Here is a 21,500-nt window from a genome sequence, read left to right as displayed (position 1 = left end):
AGGTCCTAAATGGCTGTCAATGTGTCCCAACTTGTCGGAATATTATCTCAGCCACCTTCTGTCCAGGTGAGATGGGTGATTTATGATATACAATAAACTTCCAGGGAGCAGGGAAGCGAGGAAACAGCAGACCATTCGATGATGTAAACATATCGACACAGAAAGTGATCACATTGCCGCTATAAATAGTTTGTCTGTGTTAGCGTTTATAATACCAATATCACTAATACTTCGTTAATATTCAAATAACGAAATGTAAATGGAGTATCGTTGGCCCGTATTGAATGATTATTTATGGAATTTTATGGGCAGAATAGTGGCGCTCCCATTGGCTCCGCTGTAAGCTGACTTTTACATTTATTCAATATTTAGAATGCATTAAAAAAAATCCATCTGTCGTCATGTCTTTCATATTGATTTTGAACAATAGGCAAAAAAACAGAAGTTCCCCTTTTAAGACATTTTCGTGTTTTCTCCTATTTTGTTTGTATTTTTAATTGAATGATGTTGTTAAAGCAATAACATTGTTCAGTTAATTTCCTCTTCTAATTGATTCCATTTAGTCACCCCACAAACAAAAGTTTCCGCTCTGTCTCTGAACATTTTTTGGATATTGGATGTTAGCAGATTATTTCTTGCTTTAAACATTACTAGAGCAGTTTCTCACCTCATGTAGGCAGAATTTCGCCTCAAATACCTTCATCCTCATGAGTTCTCGAAGATTCTCTGGTAAGATAAAGAGTATTATATTTTTAAAGAGGACTGGGAGAGCATTAAACACCTCTTACCTCCTGAATGAATAGGTGTGTGATTCAAGATGAAGTGGACCACCCTGATCCTGAGGGAAGAACATAACATCTCAACAAGTGCAGCCGTAAATTCAACATTAGTACAATAGAACTTTTTAAGTCAAATGTCCCTAAATTAGGCTGACCATACGTCCTCTTTTCCCCGGACATGTCCTCTTTTGCGGGGGTGTCCGGGCGGGGTTTCTTAAATGCCTCAAATGTCCGGCATTTTGAGTCAGGGTTGCGTGTATTTTCAATGTACGTCTTGGGCAGGGATCGGCAACCCCTAACAACTAAATTAAGGGCGTGCCGTGATGGCACTGCATATATTATCCTCTATTACTTGCACAAACAGCATGCCAGCCCGGCCTTATGTTGTATGAAGCTTTAACTTGCACACGTGGGAGACAGCAAGGCATACTTGGTCAACAGCCACACAGCTTACACTGAATCCCATGCAGCCCTAACTCTCTAACCTCAACCGACGCACGGAGGGAGAGGGGGAGGGGGGGGGGGGTGATGTGTGGGGGGGTGGGGGGTGGGGGGTGGGGATTTGGTGCTAGCGGGGCGTGTAGACATGCATGGGATTCTGGGTATTTGTTGTGTTGTGTTTATGTTGTGTTACGGTGCGGAGGTTCTCCAGAAATGTATTTGTCATTCTTTTTTGGTGTGGGTTCACAGTGTGGCGCATATTTGTAACGTAACAGTGTTAAAGTTGTTTTATACGGTCACCGTCAGTGTAAGCTGTGTGGCTGATGACCAAGTAAGCTTTGCTGTCATTTTCGTGTGAAAGCAGAAGATGCATTCAACATGTAGCCTAGCAGGTACGCTGTTTAAGCAGGCTGTAGAGGGTGCTAAAGGCAGTGCCATCACGCCCAAATTTCGGGTGTCTCCCGGGAAAAGTGGGAGGATTGGCAACTATGACGCTGTTGAAAGCCATTCATGTAAATCTCGCGGGCCGCACTAACTTTAAACTGTCATATTAAAGTGCGGGCCGGGGCGCGTGTCTGAGACCCCTGGATTAAACATAGCACAAAGCAATAAAAAGCTTTGTATACAGTGTTATTTCATTTTAAATTTCAAAAGAGTTTTGAGGCTCCCATTGTTTTCTTTCATTTGTGAAACTCGTCAAAATGGCTCTTTGAGTGATAAAGGTTGCTGACCCTAGACTCTAGGGTTAAGTTAAGAAGGGGTTAAACAAAACAAGCTGTGAAAGTGCGCACGCAGAAACATTCGTGAGGGAGGGGCAGAGACACAGAGCGAGACAGCTAGTGAGTGGAGACAGACATGAAAACAAGAAATGCCGAAAAGTAAATGCAACTTCACGGATGATTTGCGGAAAAAGTATTTGTGTTTTGGTCCTGGCCGTGACACATGGGAAGCAGAATGCACTGTGTGCAAAGCAGGAACGTGTATATCTGTGGCAAATAAAGATCTACAAGCCCATATCGACACTACAAAGCACAAAACAGCTGTGCAGGGCGAGAGCTCGTTTATGACAACCTTTTTCCAAAACACAACAATAGAATGTGAGATATAACAGGATAATGCATACATTTGTCATTTGTTTTCGAAACGCTTACAAAAAGTGGTACCCCAAAAATTTACTGTGGGACCCCATTTGTATGATTTGATGGGGTCCCTGGGACCCCATTTTGGAAATTCCTAGCGCCAACACTACTGTCAACATAGGAGAAAAAAAGGTTTATTTAAATAAATATATTACTTATGACGAAAGTTCGAGTACCATTGGCAAATTTTCACCTAGTCCCGGCCTTGGCGTGCTGCCCGCCTTGGCACGCATATATGTGTCCTCTTTTTGGGATTTCAGAATATGGTCAGCCTACCTAAATGATGCTAAAAAACTCAAGAGTTCAAACTGCTGTCATTTAGACGCCAACAGATCACACAAGAACTAGCATATTTTGCGATTTCTCTACATTATTTAAAAAAAAAAAAAGCATGAGCACTTTACAAGACTTGTGAAGAGAAGAAGAGCATGAGAAGAGAAGAAAAAGAAGACTAACATACACAATGGAAGTTATATGAAGTAAGCACACTCACATTCAAAGCAGTAAGACATTATAGTGACACTAGTGTACATTAGGGAAAAATAGGTTAATGTAGATTGTCGTTTGTACGTTTTACAGTGGAAAACGTATTTTTACACTAGTATGACTGACTGGAATCTTAAAAAATTGAGATGCGTGAGGGACATTTGTTATGTGAATCACCTTGACATTTCACTGCAAAAACAGAATTTATTGCTCATTTGACAAATTATTACGCCATTTTTGCTTATAATTAAAAATAAATATGGGGTTTATCTCAGACTGTAGTACACATTACTCAAAATAAGCAAACTTGACAAAAATATATATATATATATATATATATATATATATATATATATATATATATATATATATATATATATATATATATATATATATATATATTTATATATATACACACTACCGTTCAAAAGTTTGGGGTCACCCAAACAATTTTGTGGAATAGCCTTCATTTCTAAGAACAAGAATAGACTGTCGAGTTTCATATGAAAGTTATCTTTTTCTGGCTATTTTGAGCGTTTAATTGACCCCACAAATGTGATGCTCCAGAAACTCAATCTGCTCAAAGGAAGGTCAGTTTTGTAGCTTCTGTAACGAGCTAAACTGTTTTCAGATGTGTGAACATGACTGCACAAGGGTTTTCTAATCATCAATTAGCCTTCTGAGCCAATGAGCAAACACATTGTACCATTAGAACACTGGAGTGATAGTTTCTGGAAATGGGCCTCTATACACCTATGTAGATATTGCACCAAAAACCAGACATTTGCAGCTAGAATAGTCATTTACCACATTAGCAATGTATAGAGTGTATTTCTTTAAAGTTAAGACTAGTTTAAAGTTATCTTCATTGAAAAGTACAGTGCTTTTCCTTCAAAAATAAGTACATTTCCATGTGACCCCAAACTTTTGAACAGTAGTGTATGTATAAATATATAAATATTTTTGACTACGATTAGATTGGAATTGACGAGATAAAATGTTTAACTATTTTTTACACTTTCATGACAATGAAGCATTGGCCTATTTAATCATCAGGGGGCCCAAGACAAAACTAGTCACTGGGGCCCTCCACACAACAAACACAAGTTTGAGTATCAGTGATTCTAACACTTTTACTGTAATTGATAGGAAGTTAGGAACATTGATCAACGTTTAATAAAGTGTAAGCCATTTTTCCGAGATCTTTTTTTTGTTTGTGCAATTGCACCGTATGTGACATGCAGTGCTAATATTGTGAAGGCCGGAGGTGTGTAACTGGTGGGGAAAAGAGAGCTTTTGAGAGTTGGACTGTGGCCTTGTTAGAATGAGACCAGACTGTAGACTTTAAAAAAATGCATCTTGAGTTCTTACCTGCAAAGCTTGCAATACATCTTACCAGACCACCGGTTACAATAGTTTACCATTTGGATCGCTTTAATACTCACGTATTTGTGATGGAAAGCATCACTTTAAGAAATGGGATCAATGGCTCTTTGAAGGGAGCCAGATCTTGACGAGTCGTTCCTTTCAAAGAGCCACTTAAAAGACTGGCTCATTATTATAATTATTTTTATTTACTTATTTTTTAATCATAGTAGCAGTTATAAGATAAGATGTGGATCAGAATAATTTAAATCTATACAAATATTAGTCTTTTGGTAATAATTATTCTGAAAATCTGACTGATTTTATTTTTGTTTTGTTTTCATTGTAAACATTCCATAAGGTGATGCCATATCTCTATGCTTTGACAATGACATCACTATTTTGAATGTTTTACTCACCGAAAAATACTGTAGCACAAGAGCCTTTTAACAATATAATTAATAAAAATACATAAATAGTAAGTACGGCAAGTATAAAATAATAAAATGCTTAAACTTGAGCTACATCAGAACATCCATCCATCCATTTTCTACCGCTTGTCCCTTTTGAGGTCGCGGGGGGTCGCTGGAGCCTATCTCAGCTGCATTCGGGCGGAAGGCAGGGTACACCCTGGACAAGTCGCCACCTCATCACAGGGCTACATCAGAACAATGAACCAAAAAATATAAAAATTACAAATAAATATTAAAAACAATAAAAATTAAAAAAATTAAAATAAAATGCTGCTATGCTTGCCTTGACTCAGACTCATTTCCTAGTGCAGTTGCCAGTTGGGTGATGCTATAACTGCATGTGCATTAGAAACGGCTCCCAAACAAACAGCTTGCAACAGCGAATCGGTTCTCATTGTTTACTTAAAAGAGTCGTTCAAAGGATTCGATTTATTTGTGAATGTCACATCTCTACTGCCCATCACTGCAAATCGCTATCATTAGCAGACAAAAAGCATAGCTAATATGTGTGTGTGTGTGTGTGTGTGTGTGTGTGTGTGTGTGTGTGTGTGTGTGTGTGTGTGTGTGTGTGTGTGTGTGTGTGTGTGTGTGTGCTATGTGGCGGGTGTACTTCAAGTGCTTAAAGCTGATAGAACCCTGGATATACCTGTAATGCTAACACTAAGTGCCCTCTAAGTAGCTTAAGGTTTATAACAACGCCTTTAATGACGCTTCATGATGGCCACGGTTTGACCCTGAAACAGGCTCATTCTGCTTCCATTATTACATACAAGAGAAAAGGTTTGGACATTGGATCTAACATCCGGAAAAAATGCTATTTGACTTAAAGGGGAACTGAATTTTTCTTGGCATTTTTGGAAATATTCACTATACTTATGAGAGACAAAAAGACAAAAGTTTTGGGTTTTTTTTGCATTCTAACATATATAAATCGGCTCATTCTTGGTGGCTAGCAATGCAGCTAATGGAAGCAATCCGTTCTCCCTCTAAATCACTTTAAAAATGCATTAAAAAAACACCAACAATAATTAATTTACGTTCCGTAACCTGTACAATAACCAAGCTATAGCGACATTGTTATTGTAAGCGTGAACACTGAGGAACTGGTTTGCCAGCGTACTAACACAATGCCATGCTACGGTAAGCCGTGAGCAAGCTACAGCGAGAGATAAGCAAGCTTCTACGACAGCACCCGAATTGCGTTGTTTGTAGTGCACAACACAATGCGATAGGACACCAATCTGTACTGACTGAAAACCGTGAACAATCATATTACAGTATCTGTAAAGTATTAGCCCACATTTCATGTTTTGTTTGTACACAACTAGCTTGACAGCGATGCACTGTAGTAGTACTAACATGCATGACATGCTGCGTGTATCATGATCAATAGTATAGTGACTCACTCGATGGACAGCTGTTTGTTTAGTCCCGCTGGTCGGCAACGTTTCCAGTTTATTTTGGGTAAGCAATCCGTTTATGTCAAAATAGCTTGCCTCCAAGCTCCACATTTATAGCGTCAAAGTCACGCCGACTTCACTCTTTCGGTTTCTGTCTGCTCCAACGTTTCAGCCTCTTCTTCTTCTATAAACAGTAGTTCATCCTCTGTATATTCAGCTTCAAAAAGATAAGGTTGTGAATCCTCATTTGTCCAAAAAAAGTTGTTTTCATTATCTGTTAATAAGTACGCCATGATTAAAACACACTCGCGCTTGTTTCCGGAAGTGGGAACACACATTTGTTGACGGAAGTTGGAAGTGCGCTGCTAAGGAAACGGAAATAAATGCGCCGAGAAAATTAGGTTCGACAATGCATAAAATGACCAAAATGCGGTAAATATTGTAAATATTACATATTGTTATGACCGTGTCTTTTATTACATTATATATAGACTTGCAGTGTGTATACAAAACTTTGATGGAGGGTTTTGAAGTTGTTTTACAGGGCTTTGTGTATTGTCAAAACAGACTGATGTAGGCGGTGTTGTACAAGTACACTCATCAATTCTTACACACATAAATATAAGTTAATTACTTTTATGTTGACATTACAGTACAGTACTGCTTGGTCAACATGCAAACACAGTTACAGTGACAGTTTTACCTGGTGCTGAGAGGCACGTGGTTCTGGTCTGAGCTCCAATTACAGGCGTCAGAAACTTTGAGCAGGTATCGGTACTTCTCAAAAATCTCATTAGGAGCTTGCATGCCAAAGAAGACCAGGTCCTCGTCTATGATTTTCTATGAGGAAACATTTAAAGACAAGATGACTGAATGGTTTAATCTTGCAAGTGATTATCTCAAGGGATATGTCAGTTAAATGCCACACTCACTTTGACTTTGAAATGTTTCTTTTTCAGTTCTTCAATGAATTCGTTTTGCTTTTTGACGGCCTCTCGATCATGGGGCTCTCTCGTTTTCGCCACCAAAATGTAGTCGTACGACAGTGGCGTTCCCTGTTCCTCAGAAACAAATATTTATCAATTGCACTTAATATAAACACTTAATTGAAGGACAGTAGATACAGACAAACTACTTGGTTTCTTTATGTAAACAATCTGAACAACTTTATTTCCTTTGGGTCACACCATTAGGTACACCTACACATTTAAATGAGATCCAATACTAAACTGTATCCAAAAACAATAATAATGTGCAGTATTATATGTATTTTTTATTGTTACAGTTTGTAGTGTTGTATAACTAAAAGCACATTATTTTTCCTCATGTATCTAACAGGGATGTGCCGATCAATCGGCCACTGATCAGTATCGACCGATTTTCATGAAAAAGTATATGATCCCCATGCATTTTATTACCGATCATAAACGCTGATATCCTCTGGCTGATACTGTATTTATTTTTAGTCCCCTGGCTGACAAGCAGCTAGCAGCTAAATACACGTCTCCATACACAGTGCGGAGCTGCTCCTCTGAGCTAATAATAATCACCCCCATTACGGCAAAGAAACTGCATTTCTTTGTACCTTAAAGGCCTACTGAAAGCCACTACTACCAACCACGCAGTCTGATAGTTTATATATCAATGATGAAATCTTAACATTGCAACACATGCCAATACGGCCGGGTTAGTTTACTAAAATGCAATTTTAAATTTCCCGCAAAATATCTGCTGAAAACGTCTTGGTATGATGACGCTGCGGATGTGACGTCACGAGTTAGACAGGACATTTTAGTCCAGCACCGCGGCCAGCTTAAAGTCGTCAGTTTTCATCGCAAAATTCCACATGATTCTGGACATCTGTGTTGGTGAATCTGTTGCAATTTGTTCATTGCATTACGGAGAAAGAAACTGAGCCAGCAAAGAAGAAAGCTGTCGGTGCGAAGCGGAGTATTTTGCGAGGGAAGTCAGCAACACAACACAGCCGGTGTTTCATTGTTTACATTCCCGAAAGATGCAGTCAAGATGGAAGAACTCGGACAACAGAGACTCTTACCAGGAGGACTTTGACTTCGATACACAGACGCCTGTAGAGAACTGGGACAACACAGACTCTTACCAGGATTACTTTGTTTTGGATACACAGACGCAGACGTGGTACCGTGAGTACGCAGCTGCGCTTCCAAACATTTGATCGCTTGCCCGTACGTGCGTGTCACGTACGTAACTTTGGGTAAATACATAAGCTTTATGAACCTTGGGTTAGGTGAACGGTCCTTTGGGCTGAGTGATTGTGTGTGTTGTGCAGGTGTTTGAATTGTATTGGCGGGTTATATGAACGGGAGCTAGGAAGTAGGAGCTAGCATAACAAACACCTAGGTGTTTGTTATGCGGGATTAATTTGTGGCATATTAAATATAAGCCTGGTTGTGTTGTGGCTAATAGAGTATATATATGTCTTGTGTTTATTTACTGTTGTAGTCATTCCCAGCTGAATATCAGGTCCCACCCGCCTCTCACAGCATCTTCCCTACCTGAATCGCTTCCACTCCCCACTAGTCCTTCACTTGCACTTTCCTCATCCACAAATCTTTCATCCTCGCTCAAATTAATGGGGAAATCGTCGTTTTGTCGGTCCGAATCGCTCTCACTTCTGGCCGCCATCACTGTAAACAATAGGGAACTTTGCGGAAATGTTCAACTGACTAAGTTAAAGTTAAAAGTTAAAGTACCAATGATTGTCACACACACACTAGGTGTGGTGAAATTTGTCCTCTGCATTTGACCCATCCCCTTGATCACCCCCTGGGAGGTGAGGGGAGCAGTGGGCAGCAGCGTAGCCGCGCCCGGGAATCATTTTTGGTGATTTAACCCCCAATTCCAACCCTTGATGCTGAGTGCCAAGCAGGGAGGTAATGGGTCCCATTTTTATAGTCTTTGGTATGACCCGGCCGGGGTTTGAACTCACAACCTACCGATTTCAGGGCGGACACTCTAACCACTAGGCCACTGAGTAGGTTGTGGCATATTAAATATAAGCCTGGTTGTGTTGTGGCTAATAGAGTATATATATGTCTTGTGTTTATTTACTGTTGTAGTCATTCCCAGCTGAATATCAGGTCCCACCCGCCTCTCACAGCATCTTCCCTATCTGAATCTTGTCACGCTACTTCCGGTAGGGGCAAGGCTTATTTTTGTCAGATACCAAAAGTTGCGATCTTTATCGTCGTTGTCCATCCATCCATTTTCTACCGCTTATACTAAATCCTTTCAGCAAAAATATGGCAATATCGCGAAATGATCAAGTATGACACATAGAATAGATCGGCTATCCCCGTTTAAATAAAAACATTTAATTTCAGTAGGCCTTTAAAGGGGTCCTATTATGCAAAACCGACTTTTCTTACCAGTTGGCACCAGTTTTTGTGTATTTGAGATCCCCATGAGTCTCCGAAAATGTTAAATATAGATAGATGTTATTAAAACAATCTTGCCTTCTTCCAAATTTGCTCCAATTGAGCCGTTTAGAATTTGAGATGATTGTCACGTCAGCGGATGTCTCCATATATAGAAGACATTTACCCGAAGAGCTTCGCTCGAGTCCACCATTTTTATTCAGTTGTAGTTCATAGTTGTTGTCAAAATGTTCCGTATTTTCTCTGTCCTCTTGTAGTGTGGCAGACTGTTGCCATTTCTAATAAAAAGTAGCGTACTTATATTTGTCAGTAGACTCAATATAGGAGCGCCAGAAACTACAACATGGCTGAGTGGGTGGAGACGCAGTCGAAGGGGGCTTGGCCTGGATCAGGACATGGGCACATGCACCGCTGCTGCCCACTGCTCCCCTCACCTCCCAGTTGGTGACCAATGGGATGGGTCAAATGCAGAGGACAAATTTCACCACACCTAGCGTGTGTGACAACCATTGGTACTTTAACTTTAACTTTAAATAAGACCGCCTACAAAACAGCACATTCTGAAGAGACAATCAAAAATCGGCTTAAAACCGTCTGTAAAACTAATTATATGCAAAATGTTGACCAAATAACCACTATTACATGTTATGTAGACCACAAGGAAGTGTTTTAAATGTAGAAATAAATCATAATATGACCCCTTTAAGTATTATTATCACGTGGCATTATCACTGGAAGACAAGGCTGAACATGTTACACAACGAGAAAGAGATTAAGGAACTAGTTTGAATATTGTCTTGATAATTATCAACTGTCAATAACATTTACCATAAATAAATGGAAAAATGTGTTATTACATTGTGATTGGTATTGGCATCGGCCGATGTCACTCATGGATGATTGGTATCGGAACCAGCAGCATAAAAGCCTGATCGGAACATCCCTAGTTTCTAGACAACCAAAAATGTTAACACCAAGATGCAGTACAATTCTACACAACCACAATGTTGTTAAATGAATACCTCTGACAGCTTCAATCCAGATTCAGTCACCTTTGATCATGAAGGGCAAAGATAAACTCGTCCTTGCAATTAATCATATCTAAGTAATAGAGTTGATGACTATTAAATGAGACTAAATATCACTTTGTTGCCCAAACAAACCACAAATATCATATTGAGACAAAACCTATCATTTACATACCACAGGAGGAAGTGACTTCTGATCATTGCCATTCTCTCTCACGACTCCCATTAATTCCAGTAGCTCTGTGCTGGGCTGTTGGTAGAGAAGAGTGACGGAGGTCATGCAACAGATAGCGGCCATTTTAGCATTTTCAACATGACACAAAGTACGAGTGACACATGGTGATTTTGAGTTAATGTGTTGATATACAGATCAAATCTACAGGAAGATTGCTATCTAGTCAAGAATCCAGTCCAACTCTGTTGTGGGCGTGTGTGGGAGAGAAATGCCACAGTGTCTGTGGTGAGTCACAATCACCACAAACACTGCTTAAGTTCATCTATTTAATGTGACTAAGAAGCATGACATGTGGTGGCACTCACAAACTGTCCACACACACACACAAACACACTTGCACGCACACACGCACACACAAACACACACGCACACACAGGTCATGAGTGTGGGCATGAAGTCAAAAAACATGACACCATAATGTCGAATCATAATGTACCTAAACATGGTATTCACCAGAATCATATTCAACATACTGAACATAATACCAAAAACATTGTCCACCGGTTGACTGATTAATTGCGCCCCTTTTCATTTTCGCAAACATTTTTTTACAGTATATTTTCTCAAGCGACAATATTGTTTGTGTTTGTGGTGGCCCGCCAAAAACAACATTTGGACCGCCACAGTTAGATTTGATGTAAGGATCTCACTTATTAACAAATTGTTCAGTCCCTCCAGGATTTTGCAGAATTTTTTTTTGTGATGGTTGGGGCCTAAAATGCCTGATTTTCGCCTGAAATTAGTGGCAGCTTTTTCAGAAAGTTGCGGCAAAAGGGCGGCTTATTTTACATTGAATCAACTTGTGATTTTATGAATTTGATTTCAATGTTTTAAGTGTTTCTTGTAACATGAACTTTAAAAGCAATTTCAACAATATTTGGTAAAAAATACTCTCTTGAAGTTTTACTCGTTTTATACCATACAGACCTAAAAGTAGACAGATAGTAGTTTGTTGTTAAACTACTGTTTTGTTTAATAATAATTACAATTAATTATAAATTACAGAAAAAAACATCGCCAAAGTCTTCCGTATCATCTGCTGTCTGTTTTGTCGTCCACATGTTGCAGACATTCTCTGTGTATGTTTTACGCTTGAAGAGTTTTTGTCAGTCTTAAACATACATTTTTGTTGGAAAAAAATTAACCCCTGCATATGAATATTTGTTACCTGTAGAGAGAGATCTATCTCGCTAGTTGGTAAATGAGAGACGATGAGGAATTATCATCACATTTCAATACCTCTAAAATGTAAATGCTGCCTCTTTGCTAGGTCAGAATTGCAAATGAAGTGGTTCTTCTTTGCTTTACCCTGGATAAATAAATGTTAAATACATATATAAATACATGTAAACTAGGGAGTAAATGTTTATTACCGGGAAGGCTTAGCGCCCCTGACAGGAACAGGAAGTATGTTTGAGCTACGCAGCAGGATGTCATTTGTGCCATTTGAGCAAAGAGCTGATAAATTGATACACGATGTTCCTGGGTAATCTAAACAAGAAACAAACATTTTCAGCGCAGTTCGGATACATTTGATCGGCACAAAATATGCAGGGATGTTGCAGCATTGGACAAAGTTGCGAGGCCGCGCAGAATTTGCAGTGATTGTTTGAATTTGCCTGAATTGGTTTGATTGCGTCACTTTTTTTTAGGGATGATGTTTGATAAGAAATTATTGAGTTCGAGCCTATTACCGAATTCTCTTATCGAACCGATTCCTTATCGATTCTCTTATCGAGTCCAGATAGGTTGTTGTATATGGAAAAAACACAATATTTGGTTTAACAAAAGCTCACTTTTATTATATAAGAAAAAAATAAAATCTAATAAATAAATAAATATTGACTCTTACCCCCCTAAAAAAATAAAATAAAATAAATAAATATTGACTGTTGTTACCCAAAGTATATTAAGTGGGATTTTTCAGAAAAATGTAACGCTAGCATGGGCTAGGCGGGTTAAGAATGTAAACAGTGTGACAGAAGATGGTTCGTCTAGGAGCCTGTGGTATGAAAGATGACGACAACTAGTTATTTTGGTTTCGACTGCATTAAATGTATTAACACAAGAATATAAATGCCACAGATGACACAATAGGAAAACATTTTTAAAAAATGCCCAAAACAAAAATATAAGATGCAGTCCTGCTGCCTTCTCGGAACCAGTTCACAGTTCAGTTCAAAAGGTATGCAAACGCTTTCGCGTCAGTCCAAAAGTTCAGTTCAAAAAAACAAAAGTAATCCAAAAGGTTCGCCACGGAGGAGGAAAAAAATACTTGTCCTACCGCGTAGTTGTTTAGCTCGCCATTTGTTGAGTTGAGTTTGAAAGTGGATAGGGAGCTCAGGTTGTTTGGGTCAACGGGTATTCCTTCCCGGAAAAAAACCTGACCTGAGTAATCGAGGGCAAAACAACACACCATGCCATGTTCAAAGGTTTTACTTCATGATCTGCGAGGTAGGTGTTGTAAAACGAGTGCGAAACTGTTGTGACCTGAGATCCTGTGTCAAAGAGGCAATGGAATTTGGCTCCTCGGATTTTGATCACTCCAGTGCTTCTGGTGCCAACCAAGCCTTTTGGTATCGAGGCTTGAAAAGTTGAGTGCCTGCTGTGGGGACAACGATCGGTGGCAGCTCCCACTTGTCCCCCAGAGGAAGCTGCATGCAGTTTAACGGCTTACGGCTTTCCCCGGATTGTTGCTTGAGCTTGACCGGTCTCCTCTTGTTCTCCACTAAAGCGGGGTTTGGATTGTTTGGACAGTTTGGAGAAATGTGTCCATCTTGCCCGCATTTGAAACAAAACCAAGGTTTTGGCGCATTGCTATTTCTTGGTTTCTGCTTGTTCTGTTTGTGATCTGTTCTGTCAGTTTTCTGTGTTTTTCTAGACAACAGAGCGGACATCTGCTCTTGAAGCTTTACCATTTGCTTTCTCAAATCATCAATGGCACTTGCATCTGCAGAATGGCCACACGAACATCGAATAGCGCTCTGATTATGTGCAAAGGAGCAAGACTAGGATCAGCACTTAACAACTCCATCTGTGTTTTCCAGGCTTCATAGTCTGCTTCATGAGGGGGTTTCGGGACTTTTCCTGAGAACGTGTGCAGCCGTAATGGAGACAGTAACTGAGTGTTAACATCATCCCTGCGCACAATGTGCTCGACTACAAGTCTTTGGACTTCGGGAGGGGTCAGCTCATGACCAGACAGTGAAATTCTTGGCGCTGTCGGTGGGTTAGAAAGGCCTTGAACACGGAGCACGTCACCGCTAGCCACTCCGACCTCGGTGTCATCCGCCTCCATATCTTCATCATCGCCTTCATCCTCTTCTCCCCCAAGAGCTCCAAGATGAGAGCTAATTTGGTCCATAGCTCCTTTTAAAACATGCTCCAATGGACGACCACTCTCCCGGGAAAGGCGTCTCAGAACTTGGAGATAGTCCACAAATTGGTGTTGGGACTGGGGATGCTCTGCTGTAGCTGCGGCACCCTCAACCAAAAGTAAGTTAACAACAACTTCACCGGTTGCTGTGCGCGTCGTATATGGCAAAAACGGTTTCAGCTTTTCTAACGCTGCAACGTCTACAAACTCAACGGCCAGGTTTTTGTAATAAGGGTTTTGACTATCGTAAACAATAATCGCTTTCTTAACATCACCATACCCGCTTAAATTATCAATAATTTCGTTTTCTGCTTCAGTGTTTGTTGCACCACTAACAATGACCATATGAGCAATGTCCATACCACTTTCTACAAAGTAATCCATCTTTCAACTCAACAAAAAAAAGATACATATATATGCAAAAGGTCGTATCAAAAATCGTTCATACTGACAGGCTCCTGGCTAGCTCGCCAATTGTAACGCTAGCATGGGCTAGGCGGGTTAAGAATGTAAACAGTGTGACAGAAGATGGTTCGTCTAGGAGCCTGTGGTATGAAAGATGACGACAACTAGTTATTTTGGTTTCGACTGCATTAAATGTATTAACACAAGAATATAAATGCCACAGATGACACAATAGGAAAACATTTTTAAAAAATGCCCAAAACAAAAATACAAGATGCAGTCCTGCTGCCTTCTCGGAACCAGTTCACAGTTCAGTTCAAAAGGTATGCAAACGCTTTCGCGTCAGTCCAAAAGTTCAGTTCAAAAAAACAAAAGTAATCCAAAAGGTTCGCCACGGAGGAGGAAAAAAATGCTTGTCCTACCGCGTAGTTGTTTAGCTCGCCATTTGTTGAGTTGAGTTTGAAAGTGGATAGGGAGCTCAGGTTGTTTGGGTCAACGGGTATTCCTTCCCGGAAAAAAACCTGACCTGAGTAATCGAGGGCAAAACAACACACCATGCCCGGCCCGATAGTTAATCGAACACGGTGGCTCTAATTATGAAGTTTGCAAAGTGTGAGAATGAGAAGATTTTGCGAGTTGCTTCTCAAGCGCGTCTCACAGCACCGCAGCCACAGCAGGTACGGGAGGGGGTGGTGAAGTGAGCAACACTTCCTTAAAAGGAAGCGAGCGGCAGGAAGTAACCCTCCACAATAAAAGTATTTGCACTGTATGCATGTTTTCAATGGGAATTTTAATTATGGGTTACAAAAACAAATATATACAGTAACACAAAAACAAGCTGTCTCTGTGATCACTATAGGTGTATAAATAATAATATAGTGTTAAATAAAATCAGTCCCTTGGGCACAAAACTGAAAATAATACAGCTCTCCAAAAAGTGCACTTCTGCTGCTATTTGACATAACTGTTTGTTATGATGCTTTGACATTTTTGCACTTAATTTCTTTATTGAAAGAAAATTCTATGAAGAGAAAAGTTGTTTGCAAATGTGGTTACAATGCTAAAAAATGAAAAGTTAAAGCTAAAAAAAAGAAATACCCTATATTGAGTTAACAATATTTCCTTATATGGGGAAAGATGTGATGTTATGAGCCAGGGAATATAACAACCACACTACCCAGCATGCAACGGGAGAGACGAGCATGCGCGGTAGCCCCGAAAAGTGTTGTTGCATGTCACCACCCGGCAGCTAAGAATGAGGTTATGAGCACGCTGTGAAAGTAAACGTCAAGAAGTCAGCCAACACGCCTCGTCTGCATTATTTATAATTAGACAGACAACACATATACAGTGTGATTTTGTTTTGTTTACAAGGAAAGAAAAACAAAAGTTAAAAAAGGGAGATGTTGTATATATATGTATGTGCTGCGGTTGCTTTAAGAAGGTTGTGACAGCTGCCGTAAAGGAGGTGCATTGCTAGCCTGGTTGCTATGTTTCCGGTTGGTCGTAAAAGTGTTCGTCATGTGTTTGTACCCTGCTCAAATCTCTCTGTAAAGTTATTCATTGGATTATACCTTTTGTTTTGAACTTTATTACACCTTGGAGCGCTTTTTACAGTCCATTTTTTCCCTGCTTTTGCTATTTGCGCCTAATGACTGAGCTACGTGACGTCATTTCTTGTGATGTCACACGGAGCATTTCTGGTCAGGACTCGTTTCGTTCCCAGGGATTCGAATAAAGAACCAACTCTTTTTCTTTACTATAGTGGTCTCGATAACGGGTACCGGTTCTCAAAAAGGGATTCGAGTCCGAGGACTCGGTTCTTTTCTTATCGAACAACCGGGAAAACCGGTTTTGAGTATCATCCCTACTTTTTTTTAAAATCCAGCAGATGGCGGATGACATTTAACACTAACACAGTGAAGGTCCAGTGTCGATTCCGGTAGTGAGTGTGTCATACACTCACTAGGGCATCATTTACCCATCAATATCTATAACTAATTGAGCACCTGTGAGGCATCCTCAAGCGGAAGGAGGACGGACAAGCGCAAGACACAATAGACTTAGAATTAGACAAACTTTAATGATCCACAAGGGAAACATGGACATGTTGACTGAGAGCTGTACTCACTTGTGCTGGCAGCTATTTAGACAATAATGGCCGACTTGACTTTGTTGTACATTGAGTACTCCAAAGTAAATCCAAGTTTCAGTTTATAGTATTGTTGCCTGAGAAGGTATAACAAAATGGTTGCTGGAATTTGAGGGATGTACTCACTCCTGTCAAGATATGTTTACATAAACTCAGGTAGTGTATTCAGTCTAATAAGATCAAATATAAGAGCTGTAATAAAACTTGAAACAGATAACTAGCAGGGGTGTAATGATTAATCTGTGTATCGATTTATATTACTTAGATTTAACTACATTGATCTGTGCTTGGCAAGTTTGCCTTCTGGAAGATAGGTATCAATCCAATATCGTTGTAAAAAGCAATCGATCAATTTTATCGATACTAGAAAAAGGAAAACATTGGATTTTAGCACGGTGGACTTTAAATGAAGTCTAACACTGAGGCCGTTCAATGTTATTCAAGTCTATGCGGTTATCTCCATCAGTCTACAAAACAAGAATGGTGGATAGCTACGGTGGCCGAGAAAGGTCACAACAAATGCAAATGCCGCAAGACTATCATTAAACCACAACACAACAACTTTCAGCTACAGCACGATTGTAAAAGCCACATCACAATAATAGAAAATCGTAACATGAATTGATTAACGTGTACCCCGACTTAAACAAGTTGAAACACTTATTTGGGTGTTACCATTTAGTGGTCAATTGTACGGAATATGTACTGTACTGTGCAATCTACTAATAAAAGTTTCAATCAATCAATCAAAAAAACAACTTTAAGCCACAAAGGACACGACGGACAAATCAGAATAGTGAGCAGAGCAAGTTCCAGGGACACAGCAACTTCCCGAGGTGGAAGGTTAAAAACAGTGTAATGAACATAGTATATCAGTAGTATTGAAAAAGTTATTTATTACTGAAAAAGTAACACTTTTCTTACTATTCCAACTTTGTTCATTACACCGTTTTCAACTCTCCGCCTCAGGATGTCCGTGAGTCGACGAAACTTGTCCGCTGTCACTTGCGTTCGGTTTTTATATTGTTGTGTTTTGGCTTATAGTTGTTGTGTCATGATTTTATGTTATTGTGCTGTGGCGTTTGTATTTGTTGCGGGTTTTTGCAATCATGCTATAGCTGGAAGTTGTTCGTGTTGTGGCTTCATGTTTTTTTGTGACGTTTGCGTTTGTTGTGACATTCTCTGCTATCGTAGCTATTTATTAAAATGAGAGTAGTAGCAGGTCAAACCACTGCTCATTTAATCTGAAGAGATTTGATTGCACCACTTAATTTTTTATACTAATTTCATTTTGTATAGTATTTGTATTATTTATATGTCAAAAAACAACATTAAATGTAGCAGGTAAACCTACTGTTGATTCAACCTGAATAGATTTTGGTTGTATTCTTATTTTTGAAACTGATATTGTAGTATATTATGTTGGAATAACAACAGCAAACGTAGCAGATAATTATACTGTTAAAATGTTGGTTACTGTACTTTTATTGAACATTTCTTGAATATTGAAAATGTGAGCAGGAAGTATTTCCTCTGGTTGATTCAACCTAAAGTGTTGGTTGCACTTTATTCAAATAAGATGTGAAGGTATTGCCCATTAATTGTTGTTTACTTGCTTGTTTATATCCATAATTCACTTATACCTAATTCGCTTACAAGAAATAACAGGAATATAGGAAACTTCACCAACAGTGTCTTGTATCCAATATTTGTTTCAGTCACATTGGTTGATTTTTTTGGCAAAAAAGTTACTGAATCGATTTCAACTCAAAATTGGTTTGGATCGTATCGTTCTAAAGAATCATATCTTCCCTGAACCATATCGGCAACCACAAATTCGGAATCGGGTCGTTGTTAAAAGGAATCTTTACACCCCTAACCTGCACAGTGGCCTTGTGGTCAGAGTGTCTGCCCTGAGACTGGAAGATCGTGAGTTCAAACCCCGGCCGAGTCATACCAAAGACTATAAAAATGGGACCAGTTACCTCCCTGCTTGGCACTCAGCATCAAGGATTGGAATTGGGGGTAAAATCACCAAAATGATTCCTGAGCGCGGCCACTGTTGCTGCTCACTGCTCCCCTCACCTCCCAGGGGGTGATCAAGGGGATTGGTCAAATGCAGAGGGTAATTTCACTACACCTAGCGTGTGTTGAAGTTGTACTTCAACTTTAACTAATAAATAGAAATGCATTGTTGTGAACGACCATATCATATCCCAATGGGCATCCTTCAATAGTTCATGATACTGTCTATGTACCACATAAGCAAAAAAAATAAAAATAAAGTAATCTTAAATTAAACTGGTTTTCTTTTAATTTGCTCTTTGCTATATATCATAGTGAAGGAAAAATATTCCATATTAGTACAAGTAATCCAAATTACTCTGCATCTAATCTCTGTAATGTCTACTAAGCATCTATTATATTGATTCGTTTTGATTGACACCGTCAAAGGACTAGTTTGACAATATGATCCGTGAACATTACATGTAGCTATACATAGGGTAAACAAAGCATTACAAAACCGCCGTGAGAATGATGCACCACTGCAAACTACACCCACATACTGAGAGTGTCAATCAAAACTGAACATTGTTATTGTTATTCAGAGACAACATTTTAAATACGGCTTCCGTAAGCCAAAAGATGGCTCTTTTGATTATTGAAAAGGGTATGAATAATTTTGGACATGCCACTTTTTCTTCAAATGTAAATAAACGATGGCAAACTTTTTCTTTTTTTTTTTTACCACAATGTCTCTTGTACATCGTTTTATTATTATGACACCTGAGTCATTTCCAATCTAGAAAAAACGTGCTGGTTTTATACAATTAACTTTATGTCAAAATTATATATATATATATATATATATATATATATATATATATATATATATATATATATATATATATATATATATATATATATATATATATATATACACAAAAACTGAACATTGTTATTATTTAGAGACAACGTTTTAAATACAGCTTTTGTATTTGATCTCATTGGACTGTAAAGGGGTACTGTACCTAATTTTGTGTCAGTTAATACTTGATGGCCATGTGGACATTGTGTGGTGTTATTGAGTGTCATGTTGTTTGTACTAAAAGCTACAGGCCTGTCCGTGAACGCAACACCATACTTTCATACTTTGCTAATGCTATACATATGATAGGAATTTGCGAATGAACACATTTACTTACCTGTCTCCTGTGGCCAGGCATGATTAAAGCAGCACTGGAAAGCCAATCCGATTTAGTGTAAACAATTTAAATACAAAACGTAAAAAAAAGAAGAAGCAGATTCCACGTCTTCTCGAGCCTGCGGTGATTTCCTGTCTTCGGGCAGATAACTTCCGTAGTCTTCCTTGGAACGAAGACGACGTTGTTTACCCAAAGAATGTAGGGCTATTCTACCTATTGCTGCCGTCACAGTCCGTCACTGTTGTGGCGTCTCTACAAGTCCGTAAACAGCGTTAAAAACAAGCAGTGCGGCGGGTTAGCCCCTCAAAGGGAGAGCTGATGTCGATGAGGTCCTCTCAGGTGCGATGGAACCATATTTAGTGCCGCCTTTTCCTTGTCAATTGATGAGGAGTGACTCACATCGGCCGCTAGGTGGCAGCAAACACAACTAAATACCAGAGCCTCTCTCATTATGACACATTCACTCAACCACTCAACATATGTGGCAAACTGTAAACACCATGAAAGTATTAGATTAATAATAAAGAAACATGCATTCACCCTACACTGAATTAAGTACAAATTGACAAAAAAGCAATTTTGGTTGAACTTGTGTGTGAATGCTGAAAAGCCAAAGCCAAAGTGAAATGCTAAAAGGTATCTATCCATCCATCCATCCATTTTCTACCGCTTGTCCCTTTTTGGGGTCGCGGGAGGTGCTGAAGCCTATCTCAGCTGCATTCGGGTGGAAGGCGGGGTACATCCTGGACAAGCCGCCACCTCATCACAGGGCCAACACAGATAGACAGACAACATTCACACTCACATTCACACACTAGGGCCAATTTAGTGTTGCCAATCAACCTATCCCCAGGTGCATGTCTTTGGCGGTGGGAGGAAGCCGGAGTACCCGGAGGAAACCCACTCAGTCACGGGTAGAACATGCAAACTCCACACAGACAGATCTCGAGCCTGGGTTTGAACTCAGGACTTCTCAGGACCTTCGTATTGTGAGGCACATGCACTTACCCCTTTTCCACCGTGCTGCCTGGTATTTCTCCAGCCCAGGGCTATTCAACTGGCAGCCCACAGGCCAAGGAATGACACCATACCGGCCCCAGAGTTCAGTTCAAAACTCGGAAGACAAACATTTTTGCAGAAAAATCCTTAAAAACAGTAGAGTGCTCCTGTTGTATAGAGGAGGTACACTGTAAACCAGGGGTGTCAAACGTACGGCCCGTGGGCCGGATCAGGCCAGCAAACAGGTTTTATCCGGCCCGCTTGATGAGTTTGCCAAGTATAAAAATGTGCTTCTTTTTTTTTTTATTGAAAGAAACTGCTGTTCTAAATGCGTCCACTCGATGTCACAATAGCAATTCTGTTAGGCAAGCAAACGAGGCCAAGCAAGAGGTACACAGTAAATGGTGACTGTGGCTCCTCCTCCTCGATGTCTTCTGCTTCGAACACATCGTCATTTGGCACCCTTATTTCCCCAAAATGTCTCTGTCAAATACGAAAAAGGTGAACTTAAGCCTTTAGAATAGTATTTACCTCCGTTTCTTACGGTTTCTTGAGTTAGCACTGGATTGATACGCAGACATGACAAAGGAGGTGTTTGAT

At 39.6% G+C, this 21,500-nt stretch overlaps 1 protein-coding gene across 1 annotated transcript in view; it reads right to left on the bottom strand.

Annotated features, from left to right (window-relative positions):
- Positions 1-20,301, bottom strand: part of LOC133641577 (anoctamin-9) — a 55,354-nt gene extending 35,053 nt beyond the window's left edge. The window contains exons 1-6 of the mRNA XM_062035392.1: positions 19,902-20,301; positions 10,703-10,777; positions 7,016-7,138; positions 6,787-6,923; positions 789-838; positions 668-726 (exon numbers count right to left, since the gene is read on the bottom strand). Of these exons, the coding sequence (XP_061891376.1) occupies positions 668-726; positions 789-838; positions 6,787-6,923; positions 7,016-7,138; positions 10,703-10,777; positions 19,902-19,922 (465 nt within the window). The 5' untranslated portion in view covers positions 19,923-20,301. The remainder of the gene's footprint in view (positions 1-667; positions 727-788; positions 839-6,786; positions 6,924-7,015; positions 7,139-10,702; positions 10,778-19,901) is intronic.
- Positions 20,302-21,500: the final 1,199 nt, after the last annotated feature.

This window comes from Entelurus aequoreus, linkage group LG24, assembly GCF_033978785.1.
Source record: "Entelurus aequoreus isolate RoL-2023_Sb linkage group LG24, RoL_Eaeq_v1.1, whole genome shotgun sequence".
Taxonomy (NCBI): Eukaryota; Metazoa; Chordata; class Actinopteri; order Syngnathiformes; family Syngnathidae; genus Entelurus; species Entelurus aequoreus.
The sequence above is the reverse complement of the archived record's forward strand: the minus strand, read 5'-3'. Positions and strand labels throughout refer to the sequence as shown.